General features: G+C 36.4%; 1 protein-coding gene across 3 annotated transcripts in view; it reads right to left on the bottom strand.

The window, feature by feature from the left end:
- LOC121498862 (cytochrome P450 7B1) overlaps window positions 1-19,086 on the bottom strand; it is a 173,637-nt gene that overhangs the window by 106,324 nt on the left and 48,227 nt on the right. The window contains exon 1 of one of the 3 annotated variants that reach the window (XM_041769173.1): window positions 8,016-8,044. The exons of the other annotated variants lie outside the window; for them this stretch is intronic. Coding sequence (XP_041625107.1) covers window positions 8,016-8,029 — 14 coding nt within the window. The 5' untranslated portion in view covers window positions 8,030-8,044. Of the gene's footprint in view, window positions 1-8,015; window positions 8,045-19,086 lie in introns of those variants that run through there. 3 annotated transcript variants of the gene reach the window in all.

Below are 19,086 nucleotides of genomic sequence, written 5' to 3'. Positions count from 1 at the left end.
TATCTGAGCCAACATTATTTCCCAAATTCCAGAGTCTATTATCTATTCTGATTCAAGGCCACACTCCCCTGGTAACTAGTCAGCTTTCCGATGTCATCTCCAGGTGAAAGTTCTTTTCTAGGCAAAAGTGTAAGCCAAGGGGGTTTATTTGGTACCAAAGAGTAACCTCTTCCTCTCTTTTGAGTAAACAGAGACACCACAAGCCCAATCAGACTAGAGCTATTTAAAAACTCAATAGATTGTATTGCAAACATGACTGGCAATCAAAAGCTAATCACTGGGAATGGAATTCACTGCCATTTGAAATGAAGAGTCTCCCTAGTCACTAACTTGGCAGGGATCAACTGGATAGAGTCAGTTATCCCCAAGCCATACTAGTAAACCATTTCACCAGAATATTAACATTGGGATTTTTTATTTCATTTTCTTGGACTCCAACTTGTTTTTCTAAAGACTTAAAATTCCAAATCAAATGTAAAATTTTCTCTATTCTGACCAATCAGAAACTCCAGACTTCTGAAGAAGGTACTGGTAAATATACATAGGAAATGAGATGAAACCATCTTTCATAATTTGCTACCAAAGTAAAGAGGAAACTTTAAAGAGAAATACACACTGGTGTAGAATGGGCAATGAGGTGGGGGGACAGAGATGGGAACTATGGGAACTATGCTGGGGTCAGATGTGCTAATTACATAATTCAAATGCCCTCAGGTTCACTGTTGTTTCTTTTGAAATATCTAAATATATACCATGGCCTCTGGTGCACTGGCTATGGGAAGCAAGAGGCAAAGGAACTTCTCTGTCCTTCCTTGACTGTCCTTGAGTCTGTCTCAGCACCAAGTTATCTGGATTGAGAAACAGATTTGGAAAACAAAGTCTAAATCTTTTTTAAGAAATGTTTTATTTATTTATTCACGAGAGACACAGAGAGAGAGGCAGAGACATAGGTAGAGGGAGAAGCAGGTTCCCTGCATAGAGCCTGATGTGGGACTCGATCCCAGGACCCTAGGATCACCACCTGAGCCAAAGGCAGATGCTCAACCACTGAGCCACCCAGGTCCCCCAATAGAGTATAAATCTTATCTAAATTCAATATTGATTCTTGAGTATTACTTTTATCTAATCTATATATTTCACATGGGATTATAAAATATTTTAAGATTTTATTTATTTATTCATGAGAGACACAGAGAGAGAAGGAGAGGCAGAAACACAGGCAGAGGGAGAAGCAGGCTCCATGCAGGGAGTCTGACACAGGACTCCATCCGGGGTCTGCAGGATCATGCCCTAGACCAAAGATGGTGCTAAACTGCTGAGCCACCTGGGCTGCCTGGATTATAAAAGATTTGAATGAAATCTTAGCTTTACTCTCTTAAATTTACTGGGTTTGGTGGTGCTATGATATCATCTTCTCTCTACTTTGCCTCCATTGTGGCTCCCAGTTCATCCTACTCAACAAGATATTCTTACTCCATTCACAACAGCCAATATCCCACTGTGCTTTGTATTTTGTAAAACTTATCTTTCTTTAAGATTCATTTATTTATTAATTTAGAGAGCAGGGGAGGAGCAGAGGGACAGGAAGAGATAGAATCTCAAGCAAACTCCCTGCTGACTACAGAGCCCCATCTTATGACCTTGAGATCATGACCTGAACCGAAATCAAGAGTCAGATGCTAAACAGACTGGGCCACACAGGAACTCCTCTTATTTTATAAAATTTATTTTTCACTACTTGGTTGTAACTGAAATCTTTAAGAAGTCTCCCATGAAAAACCAAAAAGGTATGAATAAAACACTTCTCAAAGTTTAATGTCAGTATCAGTACTACTTCAATATCAGGACTATTATGTAGTCTCGACATTTCAGTTTGTTGCTTTATGCACTGTTTCTGTGATATCTTCCTGTTAGCCATTTGATCCTGAGTAATGAAGACTTTCTAGAAGGTAACTGGAGAGAAGCCATATACCAAAATTAAAAAACACATGAAAAGCTTCCAGGAAAGGTAATAAAAGAAGAACTAAGAATAAGATGTGTAAACAAAGTTTGAGCAGCTAAATTTTTTTGTTGATCATCATAAGCTATACTAGGATTTCTAAAACAATACCATAATTTTCATATTTAATATTTTAACGACTTTTGAAATTTAACTTGTTACTTTTCCAAATTAATGCCTTATTAAAAATCCATTATTTTTAAAAATATAGCTTTAATGTATTTTTCATTCTTGGATGTATATAAGTACGTAATAATACATGCATTCTGATCTGTTAAATATTCAAAACTAAAGCTATTAGTTATAATCACAACACACATAGCAAAATCATAGTCAAAAATATTTTCAAAAACTTTTCCTCCAAATGAAGCCTGAAGATATTTATGAATGAGAGTGTATATATGTGTGTATTACAGGGCAAGGTGCCTTCCACTGATTTGTGTAGCTAGGTGGAGGGATTTTCCCTAGTTAACACAATCATTCTCTTGGTCTATCCTGTACTTACTTCCTCATTTGCCTCTCCACAAAGAAGAAATGCTAACTCTCGTTTTAGTGTGGATGACTATGATCTGACAAGCACTGGTCCCTGTTACTCCAATGGGTGGAGCTAATCTTGAAAAAGTAGAAGTGGGGGTATCTTTTCTTCTGCCATATCAGCTCCAGACCAAGGGGAACAGTGATCTTCCTGGTAAAATGTGTGTGCTCTGAAAACACAATGATTTCCCTAGGTGGGCCATCACCCTCATGTGTTGGGAAGAAGAGCAGAAATAGAGAATGTTAAGCAAATCCCTTTAGCTACAAACATCAAGCCTTATTTTTCCAACCAGCTTGAAGAACACTAAATTCAATATTTTTATTTCCAACTTTCTGTCTTCTAGCTTATTTATCAGTTGTTTCTGAGTAAATGAGATAGAGGGCAAAGAAAGGAGCATTGTGCATTGATTTGTCACTACTCCCTGCCAAACTAATGGTATGAGTGTGTGTGTGTGTGTGTGTGTGTGTGTCTATTCAAGTAATACCTTCATTACTACTCAGGACGTGTGTAAAGTATTACTGTCAGGGTGAAAATTATTAAGAAATTAAAATTCCGGAACTTATAATGCTGTTCATGAAAAACTGGACTACTTTCTATGTTAATACTTTTGATTGTGTATGTTTTACAAAGAATGAAGTTGTTCTTAAGGATATTAAAACTGCTTAGCACTGGTCTGGATGGAACCATAATTTACATTTTAAGCACAAGAAAAAGAATAAATGGTATAAACAATGTGTAGTCTTTTCAAAGAAAAAGAAAATATCAGTTTACAAAGTACTGCCCTCAAGCACGTAACACTGTCAAAAATGAAGCACCAACAAGATGTCAAAGGATTTTATTTCTTTTTTTTAAGGATTTTATTTCTAAGTTAGTTTCACTATACTTATAGATTTTTATTTTTCATGAGCTATTTCACCTTGTTTTTCAGCATTTGGGAACAATGTATTTCAGTCCAATTTCATGACTGATTGTGTCATGCCACAGCATTTGGTTGACATTTTTCTGTGGGCCATATCAAACACAGTTCTGTCAGATAACAATAATGGGGCTCAGTTCACTCTGAGGGTGTTGTTCAAGCAGCAGCCAATCACAGCAGATTCAATCTCAATGACTGCATTAGTCTCAGAACCAGCTAACTAACTGCTCAGAATCCAGTGATTCTAGAATCTCTCCATTCCTGGCTGAACAGTGTCACCAGCTAGGTCTTTTTAAAGCACCAACCTGTCAGGTGTCCACTTCTTTCTGAAAGGCTCTCAAAGGCTTCCCATGGTACAGATAAAAGCCAGAATCTTTAGAGTGGAGTCTGAGGCATCTACTATCTGGCTCTGACCTACTTTTAAGACACAACACTCATCCCTGAAGTCCAGTCAAATGAAACTGTTCACCACTCCCTAAACTTGTCTTAAATTTTCTCTTCTCTTTCTTTGCTCACATGATTGCCTTTGCTCTGGAATTGTTTCAAGTCCAACTGACTTGTTTTGCATGGTCAAGTGCCATTTCTCTTTCACTTGTTCATTCACCATTCATTCATGGAGCAAATTCTGTATAAGCTGTTACTGTATGCCAGGCACCGTGTTAGGCACTTTCTCTCTTAAACTAATCTTACATTACTAGATCCTTTAATCTTACTTGGAAGCAATCTTAGCTTTTCAATTCTGCACTTTGTACCTTAAGACACTTAACCATTTTTAGGTTCAGAAAACTGTTTCATATATCACTGCAGGCTCACAGTACTTGGCACATAACAGGAACTTGATAAATTTCATGCATGGTTATCACTAGTTGAGTTACAGATGAAAATGTAAATATAGAGCACCTTGTAAAATACAGATAGTATGTTTTTATTTATATTTATTTACATTATATTCATATAAATACAAACATACAGAAGCATAAAGCACCTTATAAAAACAGATAAAATATTTTACTTTCAAATTAAGCTTAATATTTAAAATTACATAAATATTCAAGTAAACTAATTTTAAAAGGAAATAACTTCTTTGTTGTAGTTTAAAACAGGAAAACTTTTGCAACATCTTACAAAATAAAAGTCACATAACTTTTCAGCTTAAAAATACTTTCTCTCCCATCATAACAAATTGCATGTATAGCAGTTAGTACATTTCCATTTCATAATTTTAGAAGAGGGAGAGCGCTGGGTGGAGGGGTAGAGTAAAAGTTTCATTTTCTAATCTTTTGGTTTACCAGAAGAAGACAATGCTGGAGGTGCTGAAACTTTAGCTCTGATATTATCAGTAATATTTTCTATCATCTCAGCACAGATAAGTAAAAAGATCTGCTACAACACTTTGAACAGGAGAATCATTGCAAACCAACTCTATATTTTTACACACTTCACTTCTGAGTGAAAATAATTTCACATCTGCACATCAGTTTCACAAACCCACTGGTGTCTTTCCACATCAGCAACCCCACCACCCTGGGTCCAGTTACTGCAGAGCAACCCACTACCTCCACTTGCTAAGAAGGGGCAAATGGTGGTGCTTGCTACCAGAGGGCAAGTTATCAAGGGAAGATCATCTGCCTGGTGTTGATCTTGTCAGCTGCCACTATCTGAAAGGAGCTTCTGCCTTAGAGAGGGAAGCAGAGGTCTACAGAAAATAATCCCTGTGTGCATCTCCATTGACCATTCAAATCTTGTCTCCCACTCAACTCTGTTACTTCCTCGGAAAGCTAGCTAAGTGAGATATTTGCCATTTACTAAGGCAGAGACACTAAGAAGGCACTCTTGTGAAGGCTATTTTAAGTTCCAAATATTCTTTTTAAGATTTTATTTATTTATTCATAGACACAGAGAGAGAGAGGCAGAGACACAGGGAGAGGGAGAAGCAGGCTCCATGCAGGGAGCCCGACGTGGGACTCCATCCCGGGTCTCCAGGATCACACCCCAGGCTGCAGGCGGCACCACACCGCTGCGCCACCGGGGCTGCCCAGTTCCAAATATTCTTATAATATACCTTTCTTCTAGAAAATAATGTAGAATTTGATTTGAATCTTCCAAATAAGGCTCGCTCAGGAAGCTGTCTCCTTAGTCATGAAATCAATAATGCTAATTGTAATTTACAATATGCAATGTAGCATGTGCTAATAGTCTTATTATAGTACTTTTGATAATGCAGATTTAAAGGGATGTCTGTCTTTATTACTGTGGAGATGAAGGACACCTCATTTAAACCGGAGTCAGGACTCCCTGAAGGGGGAGCTCTCACACATGAACCGCTCATTGCTTGCTTGCATAACGGCAGGAAGAAGGAAGATAAGAATTACCTTGACAAGGGAGGACATTTTTCATACAGGAATTTCATCTGCTTTTTTTTTTTTTTTTTTTTCATCTGCTTTTAAGAACAAGAAGGAAGATCCCTCCCTGCTCCAGCAACAACACACTAACCACTGCTTGCAGTCAATGAGAATTGTCACAATCTAGAACTCTGGTTCTCCAATGAACTATTCAAAACAATCCTCCCAGTTTCTTCTAAAACCTCTGAACAGCTGATCTTCCCTTTGTCTTTTGAGGCTTGCCTATGGTTTGCCAGAGCTTGCAGGTTCTGAATTACAATTCCTCGGTTATTCCCAAATAAACTCATTTTTCTAGTAAAATAACTGGGTATTTTATTTTTAAGGTTGACAGTGACTATGTCTCATTTTCATAAATACTTTAAAAAATGATTCTGTGGCCATCCTCACTTTTTTCTTCTGTACTGCAAATATCCTACATCTCATAGAATTCTTTTAAGGATGAAAGAAATTAAGTCAAAAACATCACAAAGCACTGGCAGATGTTGACAATTCAGGAAATTATAGCGACAGCAGCAATAACAGTAGTAGTAACATTTGTAGTAGTAGCTCCTAGCCTGGCTTTCCTTTTGCAATTAAGAATCTTCTTGAAATTCATACCCTAAAACTCTAAAAAAAGGAATCCAATTTGTATCTGCAAAAATAGCACTCCCACAGACAAAAGTATAGATACATCAGCAATCCTTTTTTAAAACACTTCTCTGGAACTAGCCATTTTCAGCAGCATTTATAATCTGGAGCTCAGAACAGGGAACAAGCTGGACTGCCCAAGGGCAATTTTGCTACTATTAACTCAATCATCATGTCACTTTCAAAGCAGTAAGATAAATACAAAGCCATAATTTCAAAATATGGTATATATTATCACTACTTGATTTGTGTACTTTGAATTTGCATTTTGAAAGGACTTTGTTTTGTTCATGATTGTCATTCCAGCTGTGAACTGGCACATTATAGCTAATCAAGATATATTTGTTGAATAAACGTTTGAATTTTTATAAAAGGAGATGTTGTTTTCTCCACATTTTATATATGTATAGTTCTATAATACTAAAACTTTCTTAAACATTGTGAGGCCAAGACAGAATATCAAGGAGAAAAGACAATTCAGTATAAGAGAGTACATTTTGGTTGAACATCATATATACACATGAGGAAAGTAAGATACCAGCAGATTCTATAGCACTTTGCATATAATTCTATCAGGGCATATCACTGATCTTCTCTCCTAAACTGTAAGTTTTTTGAGGATTCCTTATTCATCTTTATTCTACCATATTAGAGAAATTCAATAAAACATTAGTTGAATGAATGGGGAGAGAGCTGATTACTAAGTTAATATGTGGCACCATCAAACAAAAATTGTCAATGTATCGTATGAGACCTGTCAAATGATCTGTTTCAGGATCTAACCCTAGAAGTTTAAAAGCTAGTTTTGAATTAATAACACTGATAGAAAGAAGTTTAAGTTCATGCCAAAACAAAGCCCAACACTACTAGAAGATATACAACAAAACTCAGCACCCCAAAATAAAACCCTCAATGCTCAGTATGCAATAAAAGCTATCACACATGCAAAGAAGCAGGAAAACACAAAAAATAAAATCAATCAATAGAAGCTGCTATAAAAAGCTTTCAGTAAAAAATGAAAATGGGGGAAAAGGATAAATTAGCAAATAGGATGTAAAAATGATAAACATAAACATGTTCCATTTCTTCAAGAATGTAGAAGACAAGAATTTGAATAAAGATAAATGAGAGATTCAAAAAAGGGAAATTTTAGAAATGAAAAATGAAATAACAATACTAGATAAGATCAACAGTAGATTAGATTAGATACTATAGAAGAAAAGATCAGTCAACCCGAAGATATGGCAATAGAAACTATCCAAAAGAAAGAAAAGAGAGAAAGGACAAAAGAAATAAGAATTGTAATGACATGTGGGACAACTTAACGCAGCTTAAGCAGTATGAGCAATTGAAATTCTAGGAGAGAAGCAAAAGGGGTGAGATACGAACATTTTCAAAGAATAATGGTTCACATTTTTCCATATTTGATCAAAATTCTAAACTCATGTAGCCTTTTTTTTTTACATGATTCTATCCAATAGGAACTGAATATTGGATATGTAAAAATTCAGCAACATAATAACTGCAAACACTTACATGGCACCTGCCATATGCCAGAGCCTGTTTTAAAAGCTTCCAAGGGGGATCCCTGGGTGGCGCAGCGGTTTGGCGCCTGCCTTTGGCCCAGGGCGCGATCCTGGAGACCCGGGATCGAATCCCACGTCGGGCTCCCGGTGCATGGAGCCTGCTTCTCCCTCTGCCTGTGTCTCTGCCTCTCTCTCTCTCTCTCTCACTGTGTGCCTATCATAAATAGATAAAAATTAAAAAAAAATAAAATAAAAAAAAATAAAAGCTTCCAAGGTAGTAACCCACATAATCCACACCACCTGAGGAGGTACAAGCTCGTTATCTCCATATTACAGATAAAGATACTGACTCCCAGAAATATCAGGTGGTGTGCTCAACATAGCCCAACTCTTAAGTGAATCCAGGACTTAAATTCATGAAGTCTGGCTTAGACATCCAAGTTCCTATCCACTACGCTATACAACCTCTGTTCTACCTGTACAGGGGATAAACATGAACACTTTAAGACTCAAACCTGAGTCAGAAGTGTCCATTTTTATGCAAAACATGATTTTAAAATGATTTGATTCCATTGTGGTTTTTATAAATAACATCAATTTACCCCTTATCATCCAGGATCCAGAATTAATGTATGCAAATGTATGCAAATTTATAAACAAACTGGCAAAAATACCAAGAACATGTTAGCATCCAAATCAGAGTGACCTGTGGCCATTTAGCCATTGACTAAATTAGCAGGAAAACTCTGTATCTGGAAGAATGAGCACCTGTAATTTTCTGAAGCCATATTTAAGAAAACCAAGAGTATCCAAATACCAGAATTGTCAGCAACTTGACTCCTATTCAGAATCGTAAGGTTCTTGCTGACACATGTAGCCTCTGCTTGTCCTTTGTCACATATGTGCTTTCCCTGCAAACTGTCAGTGACTTGTCAGAATTGATCAGTAAGTCTAAGGTCATTCCTTAATGATGGACAGATCTAGACATGCAATATCCCACTTCTGGTTCCATGTCACATACCATATGAAAACTGATGTCCCCCTTACTCTACTCTCAGACAAATAGCTGTATACAATGATAATGAGATTTTTGAAGGTTAAAAAAAATCAAGATAAACTCAACATTTAACCATATTCTAAACAAATATTTAATCTAATGATGCAAAGAGAAGGGATGTCTTATAGAAAGATGAAGACTCCTTTCTCCCTATGTATGAATAAAGGTGACCCTGCTCCTTGTTTGTGAATTCAAACCACTAAACAAATCAAATAAGGGAGTTGGGGAATTTGGTGGAAGAACTCAGACCCTAAAGACTCCCAAGGCCTCCAACCAATAAATTATAGGCTAGAATTCTGGAAGCATCTTTGTTGCTTCCTAAGATATCTACCTGGAAATTTGATGGCAATTAGGATTTTTGTCACTTTTCAAAGACCATAATTTAATAATAGTGAGCATTTAATTACTTAAGTTCTCCTTTCTGGAAGAAAAAAAATGCTAGAAAATTTTAATGATACATAAAGTCTGACACCATTGAGAAATGTTAAAAGGCTATAAAAGAATTGTAATATTATTGAGAAAGAATGAGAAATCACTAACTGTGAACATGGTTATAAACTATAAGCTGCATTCTTTAAAGGGGAAAGTGGACAGAAAAGGACACTCACTGGATAATTTATATAAATAAGCAATCAACACTCCCACTGCCCTCTCCTCACTAAGCTTCCTAATTCAGCTTCTTTCATTTCCTCATTGGCTCATTCATTTCCTCATTCCTCAAAGTCATTGGCTCTGATTTTTCTCATTGTTATCCTTGCTAGTCACTATTCACTCTTACAAACTTTACTACAAAATCCAGAAAAGAAAAGAGAATATCCTATTCTGCCACAACCTCAGGATTCTGCCTCTATTTCTCCATACCACAGTCACGTTCACCTTCAGGTCTATAGTTAGCCAGTGGCAGTTGTTGGGGGTGGGTCAAGTCTGATGATGATTCCCATGGGCAGAGTGGTCCACTCCAGGTATGCAAGGTCCCTTGTACAGTGGCAGATGCAGAATGTGCTGCCACTGGCATCTCTGCCTCAAAAATATCAGAGGTGGATTTTCCACAGGGTAACTGGAAAGGTGAATGTGAGGGAGATTTCCTCAAGGGCCTAACATTTCAAGGCAACAATGGGTAAACTTATGCCTTCAAGGTCTTCAGGGTTCCACCTGCTGAGCTACAATAATCAAGATTTGAACAGTCATGGGATATAGTGGCTTCTAAAGTGCTAAATCAATGTTGTATAATTTCAAGGTCATGGTGAAAATTTTTAAGGAACTTCAGCTCACAGCAAATGGTTTGGGTAGGTTTTAGGACAATTATGGGTACATATCCATCATCCAAAAAATTAGATTAAGTGTGATCTACAAGGACAAAAATTTAGAAAGCTGATGAATGTCGTTTAGATGAGCAACCAATACAGGACAGTTGAGATGGTCTCATTACTGACACTGTTTGTAAAATATCCTCCGCCCCCCAACACTCAAATATCAACAACTTAAAATATACTAAAATGTTCATTATTAAGACTCTACAGAGCAAAGCACAAACTCCCTCCATCTTAAACCACTTTGGTGATACATCGATAGTGCAGCAGATTCACATATTGTTAAGTTAATTGTCTGTCAAGATATTAACAGTGTTGATTTCTACAAAGAAGTCTAGAATTTTAAAATCCAAACTGAGTTGATCGGCTAGGACAGATTGCTGCTTGTCTGAGTGACTTAGTTTGTGTGACAGAGCTACAAGCTGCCTTTGGGTTCACAAGTCCTTCAAAACCAAAGATCCATGCTAATGGAAACCTTTTCAGCATAAAGTACCCAACAATCAGAGTTAAAGTTTTATTTATTGGCTTTGACCATCTACTTCTGTTATCAACCATAAGGGCCCATACACTTCATCAACCCCTAACAATAGCCGCAAGCTAGGACAATCTGTCTTGCGTCTTCATTGGGGAAGACTTCAATGGAACAGCCTGGATTAAAGAGCAGCCCACGCATAAAATGGAAACTCATTAAAATAAACTTTCTCAAAGGGGGAAACTTTGGTTCCAATTGAACTGGACTGTTTTTATTTCAAAGATGAAAGGCCCATTACGCAGTCATACATTCATGTGCTCTTGGCCTAAGTGCTTTCTATTTGACGACTTTAACTTTGGGTCCCTTCCCATGTTTTTTGGAGGCTTTAGAAACATAATAGGAATTCATCCCTTATTGAGCCTGACTGGAACATAGTATCTGTGAACCTCTTAATAATACTTCAGACTTTTATGGTTTAATTTGCAATGGTGTCCCTTTTGTCTGCCTTGCTGGCCTAAATTTAATCTAGGGTGCAATATACTCGCTTTACATCTGTTTGCAGAAAAGCGTTGAATACTTAAGGAATTTTTTTAATATGTCTATTAGCAAGAATGATTTTTTTAAAAAACATACAGGTATGGTCATTTGCATCACAGAATGAAAAACCCAATGAATGAATAAAAGGATGATGTCAAAGATGACTTGCCAATTGTTTATGTGAAAACTGACTTTCCACTTTGAGACTGAAAACTTCACCTTGAACTTATTATGAGTGTATTTCAGTGAAAGGAACAACACAATAAAATGAAAAGTCAAGGGACTGAGAAAATCTGTTATGTGAAAATATCAGCCATCCTATAAAAGGGTAATATAACTGGTATTACCTGAAGCAAATACTAATATTCTCAAAGCTTTAATTTTATATGAATGACCATTAAGTGAAATGAACCACAATCATGGTTACTTAGATACACAGAATATTCAGAGAAAATGTTAACGCTCAAAGCAATGCAAAAAAATCTACACAATGGTGTACACACATGTCATCAAAAGGATATTAAGCTCTGTAAGGTTGGTTGTATGTCACTATATAATTTTAATTCATGCATCTTTGTCTGAGGCCAAAACGTATGTCATGTGCATATTTTAAAAGATATACTAAATAAGCAAAGATAAATCTCTCGTGAGGCAAGTATTCCTTTACATTATATAATTATAAAACTACATGTAGATGCATTTTAAATTTTATCATAATTAATAACTAGCATAATGGTCTCTGTGTAATGGAAGTGTTATATAATTTTTCAGCAAAATTTTTCCACAGAGCTTGCTAAAAGCCTCTCAATTATATTCTGAATTTAATCTATTTGTAAATTACTTCCAAATAGGTTTCTTCTTTATGCAAAGTTTATCAAAATATATAAATAAAACGTTTTTTTAAACAAAATCTATTATTAAAAGCAAAACAGAAGATTAAAGTCTAAAATATTACAAAGCCACACACAATCACGAATGGCAAAATACAGAAAAAACACTTGATCCTGACTTAGTTTTTTATCCATAAATCAGTATCAACTTTCTTGCCTATTTTTGCTCTGTGATTGTTTTTATTTTTAATAGAGGATGTGTTGAAACTTCAACATTAATTTTAACTAACAAATAATGAAACAAAATTTATCTTCATTGTAATTACAAACAACTCTGTCATTCACCAAGTTACACAACTAGCTGAAGTAGAAGATAAACATCTGCCCTGTCAGGAAGCTCTAAGTGAATTCTGTGGCGCTGCTCACACAGATACAGTGTTTCTCCACCCTTTTTAAAAATATCTAGTTTCTATATTTTACTTTATATTGTTTTTGGTGTTACCACATTGATTTATTATCAGTATGAAAGAAAGAAATTAAAATAAGCAACAAACTCTCAGGGAAAACTAAAATAGGTCTGTCTCACTTTAAGCAAAAGCAACATATAAATGTAGGTGTAGGATGGTTAAAAGATTATATTTGTAATACAAGGCATTAGCAATAGGAATTCTTTAGTAGTGAGCTCTCCTAATGAAATTTGCAATTTTAAAAATATAAATTACTTACAACTGTCCTAGAGTATATATAATACACAAACTAATATTTCATATTTATAGTATATTACCTATTGCAAATGTTTTTGTTTATTATATTATTCAAATAAGTCCATAGAATCTGTATTACTCTGCCAAGAATGTTAGTTCATAAAAATAGGATTATTGTTAATTAGAAGCTGTTCTTAAAAAAAAAAAGCTGTTCTTAACTAAAAACTTAACTTATGAAACTCATGTTAAATATAAACCATTTACAATTTAAAAAGAAAAGAAATGCAATGCTTTCTTATCAGAAGGTTAAATCATGGAACTTCAGGAACTATGATTAATTTCTTGTTTTATGCGGTTGGCCACAGCTTCCCACATAAAGCTTCCCACAGCCTTAAGGCCACTTTGTAAGTTCTGCTTCCTGGAAGTTCCTTTTTCATCTTCAAAAAGCATAGCTAGTGTATAAATACAATGGAAAACTGCATGTTGGAAGCTATGGCCTCTCCAGGCCACCCAAGCAAATTAAAAACAAGAGTAGCCCAAACCTGATCACTATATGTTCGCAGAACTTAAAGGGCCCATCAGAAAAAGAGCCCATCAGAAAAGTTCCCCCAAAATATACCCAGTGTTGAAAATATGGGTATAAATATTCATCCCCCAAATCACTTTTAATTCAAACAAATTTTATTTTCATTTAAATAAATTCTATATATGTGGAATAGGTTTTAACAAAGTATTAGATGGTAACTAGCTTTTTAAAATTTGGACATAGGACATTATCTACTACAGAAAATCCAACATAATTAAAATGCTTTTACTTCTGCATTGAAATTGTAGTGTGTCTCAAAATGAGTTGGGACAGTAGCTTTCTCCTTACATCTACCCATGCTAAATTGTCTGGAATGTTTGCGATTTTCATTTTTATGGTATCTTCTGATGCTCTCCTAGGAAAACTGGGATACTGTAGTAGCAAATTCAAGAATAGCAAACAGATTATTTAAAGGATGTATAGTGTTTTTTTGGGGGGGGGCTTTAAAAAATTTTTTTGCCTTCTTTTTCTTTTTGCCTTAATCCTCTCATTTGGTTTAGAAACATAAGGCCCTGTTCACTTCATTTAAGCCTCACAATGACTGGGAGCCTGATCAATCTGTCTTGTGTCTTCTTAGGGTGAAACTGCAATTGAGCGGAAGCAACAGATGAACAAAGCCCACATTCAAATCTGTAGCTCATTAAAATAACGTTAAAATAGAGTAAAATCTCAATTGTAAGTGAATTGTAGCTGGCTTTTTTTCTGCTAAATACATTTGATTAATAAACTATACAATCATTAGCCCTGAATCAGTGGTCTTTAAAGTAAATTTAAATAAATGTCTCATTCTTTTTAAAAACTTGAACATTTTGAAAAACATTTTGGAAATAGGCTTTCAGCAAAGCACTAAATGAGATAACATTGTAGCATGTTTCAAAGGCACATCTCATCAAGATGTGAGTCCCAGAGATTCTCTATAATATATGGGGGAACTGTCAATGTCACACTTCTAGCCCTAAACTCTTACGATTCTATAGTGGTTCCTCATAGAGAGAGTCTATAAATAAATGCCCAGATTGATTTGCTACCCAAATGCCCACTAAATAGTATCTATAGAACTTTTGTGAGTTTTAAGTAACCCAAAAATTCAGTAGGGGTGTAACCAAGTAAACATACTATCTCTGACAATTTGTTTCAATTTGTTCCTATGGATTCCAGTCTTTACCTAATTCCCAGCTGAAACCTTTGTAATATTTGACAAGGGATAGTCAAGGTCTGTGAAAACCAAATTTTAGTTGGGAACAAAAGTATCGATTCTTATGTATGTCTGATGAGTTGTTGATTAAAGGTATAATCACATGTCCTAGAAACTGTTTGGGCAATCTGGCAATCTCTAATAAAATAAAAAAATACATATACTCTTAAACCCCAAAACCTCACCTCTAGGAAATCTGTCCCATAGAAATTAAAGCACCATTATGAAATCCTCTGTAATCAAATATATGTAGTAAATGTTTCTTAGGGGAGAAAAAAAGGAAAAAGAAAACCAAACAAACCCCCAAAAAACCTGAAACAAAAGTAGAAAATTATGGACTCTCCACACTATGGAATATTAGATATCTTTCAAAGAAAGTGTTAGAGCTATACCAGTTGACCAGAATTTTTTTCCATAATGTGCTCCTGAAGGAAAAATAAGATGCAGAGAGCACATTTTTTAAAAAAAACTAACAATATCAAAATCCATAGACATGTGCACACATGCTAGTTTGTTCTGATTATATGCTTTTGGAGAAAGGTTTGAAAGAATATGTTAACAGGTTGTTGACATAAGCATGGAAGGTGCTGGAGGAGGGGGGAGGCAAGTAGGAAGTAGGGGATTGGAAGATTGGTGATAACAAAGAGAATTATTTTTTCAACGTTCTTCAATAAAAACAGCTATTATTCTGATATAATCAGATTAAAACCATAAAGCCACTTTCCTAAATAAAGAAGAAGAGATGGCTAAGAAGTACGTCTAGTTGGAAGCTTTTCCAGTCATGGATAGCTTTGCAGGTCAATTCCTAGCTTCTCCGTATGCTTGCGAAAAGAACATATGCTACGAATCTCTTAGTTTGGTACAGTGATAGACAAGTGTCTCAATGTCCAAAATCGGAGTCCTAATGAGCTATGTTGTATCCCTTCTTTATTGATCCAGCTCACTGGCCCACCAAAGGCCTGCTCTGCAGCAGTTTCAGCAGTGGAAACTCAACGTGCTCTGCCCACCGCGGGGTCAGAGTTTCTGAGTAATCACAAAGAAAGCAGACGGTGTGTTTCATGGGTATCTGGTCCCCTTATGAGGATCTAACTGACATTTTTTAATTAAACTGGCCCACTGGAGTTTAATTAAGGTGTTGTCTTCTTGAGATGAAACTAAAGGAAAAATATATCCCTTTTATAGAACAAGTTGTAGGATAAGACACCTTCTTTCAGCCCTCTGATCTTTAAAGGAAAAAAAAAAATCCCCTCCATTGTTTCCCTTATTCCCTAAGCTTTTCATCTTTTAATTAGCAAATTGTTTCGGAAGTGATTTAAAATGAACCATAGGCCAACCCATAAAGCTACATGTATCTGAGAAACTAAAGAGACTGAACACATACCTTGGGGGCATCAGAAAGTCCTTCATTTCAGTGCAATTTCATAGAAATCAGAATGGAAAATATGTATTGACTAATGATCCTGTAATGGCACAAATTCTGCAAAATACTTGGAATCCCACAGGGAAACTCACGATGTTAAAAAAAAAAAAAAGGTACATAATCAAAACAGCTTCTTATTTTGGAAAAAGCACTGGGCTTCAGGAGAGCTGGTTTTGGCTTTAGCCCTACTGTTTGCTGGCTCTGTGACCTTCAGTAAGTTACCTAACCTCTCTAAACATCAGCTGTCTAACTTGTGAGGAAGGAGGGTGTTATACCTCTCTGGTAGAGGGAAGACTGAATGAAAGATAATGAATGAAAGGGTGTGTTAACTGTATAATGTTGTACAACTGCAGAGAGTTATTATTATTTGGGAAATAGAGATTAAATATATTTAAAAACAGTTTTCTTCTAGAAAGGCAGTGTAGGGATCCCTGGGTGGCGCAGCGGTTTGGCGCCTGCCTTTGGCCCAGGGCGCGATCCTGGAGACCCGGGATCGAGTCCCACGTCGGGCTCCCGGTGCATGGAGCCTGCTTCTTCCTCTGCCTGTGTCTCTGCCTCTCTCTCTCTCTCTGTGACTATCATAAATAAATAATAAAAAAAAATTAAAAGAAAGGCAGTGTACAGGAACAGACTACTCCTGGGGCTTTAGAATTAGACAGACATACACCTCTGTTTTGAATGAACCACTTACTTACTAGCTACAATTTAATGAGATAAATGGAATAAAAGTACATAGCCAGACTGTGTTTGATTCCATATGGCCTATTCATCCATTTGCTCATTCAACAATCATTTTTGGCATACCACCATACTCAGCAGAGTCTCTACCCTCCTAACACCCATACTCATTGCTCTGAGGATCAAAGAGTTACTGCACTTTGAGTGCCTGGTACAGTTACCAACCTACAGCAGGGGCTCAATAAATACTAGGGTTTGTTTGTTATATGATTAAGAGCAACAAGGGCACCTGGGTGGCTCAGTAGGTTAAGCATCTGCCTTCAACTCAGGTCATGATCTCGGGGTCTTGGGATGAAGCCCCATGTGGGCAGGCTCCCTGCTCAGTGGGGAGCCTGCTTCTCCCTCTCCCTCTGCCTGTCACTTCCCCTGCTTGTGCTGTGTCAAATTAATAATAATAATAATAATAATTATAATTATAATTATAAAAGAACAAAGCAACAAACAAAGATTCCTGATATGGCTGATTTGATGATTTTCTTTAATCTAAAAAATTATACAGATTTGAATTATCCTCACTGAATTTTTATACATATTTTTTCATATTACGCTTATGTAACTTAGGATCATCTGTTTAGCAATGTTGAACGCCCTCCCATTATTTTTGGCCATTTCTGTATGCACCCCACCCCCTGAATTTGTAACCTAGTGCTTTTGATGGCCAGGCTTGCAGCTCTTTAGAAGACAACTCTCAGGCTGCTGAGGCTAGAGAGTGGGAAGGTAGGGTCAATGACCTTCCCACACACCCTATGTGGTAAGGGAATATAAGCCTTCAATACATATAAATATAATTCATATTCCAGAGTTCTTCTGCAGGATTAGGCTAAAGCCCGACTTCTGGGGAACTCTGCCTGAGATCCCCTTCCCCTCCTTTGCTTCTTCCTTTCCCAGTCTTTCCCTCTTCCCCTAAGGCTTCCCTGGGAGCTCTTTCTCAGAAGTTCTGCTTCTAAAATCCCCAACTTAATAAAATGTGTTATTACAAAGTCCCTTGTAACTTATTTTACATAATTTTGGAGCTTACATTTTCCTACCACTTATTTCTTTTAAAGAATACGTGTAATAATTTGCCATTTCTCTTTGCCGACTACATTTCATAATGACATAATTGTGAGCATTCATTGCTTTCCTTAAATTGTTTTTTCCTCACAAATTATTTTCTGTTCACTTGAGATCTTTTAATGTATGTATTACCAATGAATCAATTTTCATTATCATTCGCATGCATCAGGTCTTCACACAATATATACATTGATCATAACAGTAAACAAAACAAAGGACCTGAATTCTTGAAAAGAATAATTATCGTGAAGATTCCAACATCAAAGTGACCACATCTGTCCCACTACTTCATTCTTCTAAACTGAAAGGGACTACTATACGGAACAGTCGACCACGTAAAAATCTTTAAGCAAAGACCATGTTAATATACTTGCCAACTAAATCAGAGGAGGTCGGTCTAGAAAAACCAATGAGAACAATCTTTTTGAGCCCACAAGACTTAAAACCGATACTCAAAGTTCACAGCTAGGGCAAAGTGCTTTGCCAATTCTAAGACAGAATTCCAAGGTATCTTCCATTTCAAAACACAGCAAATTAAGCAAAAAAGTAATGTCTGAATCACACTTGGATTCCAACCTCTGAAGAAGCATGGTTAATTGGAAATGTATCTGAATATTCAACCAAAGTTTGAAGCAAGAACATTTAAATTATCTTCTTTCATTATCATCATTATCTCTTCATCCTCTCATTCACCACCACAATGGAGAAGTTATGCTTGCCACTCATGTGGACAATAGGGTCATAAGTCTTGGGTTTAGCATGCAGTACCTGCTGTGGTACATATTCTTCTGTTAATGAGCATGCATAACTCTTCATCCCCAAGGAACTGTCTCTGCGCATAAAAGGATACATAATTTTTATAATGCCAGAAAGAAGTAAATACAGCTCATTGAGTTTTCTATGGGAGGATTTGGAGAGTATAATTATCATGCATTGCCAGTATCTCCAGGCAGTAGGCTGGTTCCTTTTCTAAACTAGGGCTGTGTGTAAGTTTTTATATCATACAACCAAGTTACCAAGTAGGCTGTAACTAAGAGTAACATAAAATCAAATTTTAGATTTCCTTGCTGCTTTCAGTGAGCAGCCCCTGCACCCATTCTCCCAAGGGCAAGTCTCAGGCCATTAGAGCCACATGGTCCCATGCAGGGAACAGACAGTGCCTGGATCTTAAAAAGA

This window comes from Vulpes lagopus, chromosome 9, assembly GCF_018345385.1.
Source record: "Vulpes lagopus strain Blue_001 chromosome 9, ASM1834538v1, whole genome shotgun sequence".
Taxonomy (NCBI): domain Eukaryota; kingdom Metazoa; phylum Chordata; class Mammalia; order Carnivora; family Canidae; genus Vulpes; species Vulpes lagopus.
This window is presented reverse-complemented; position numbering and strand designations above follow the sequence as displayed.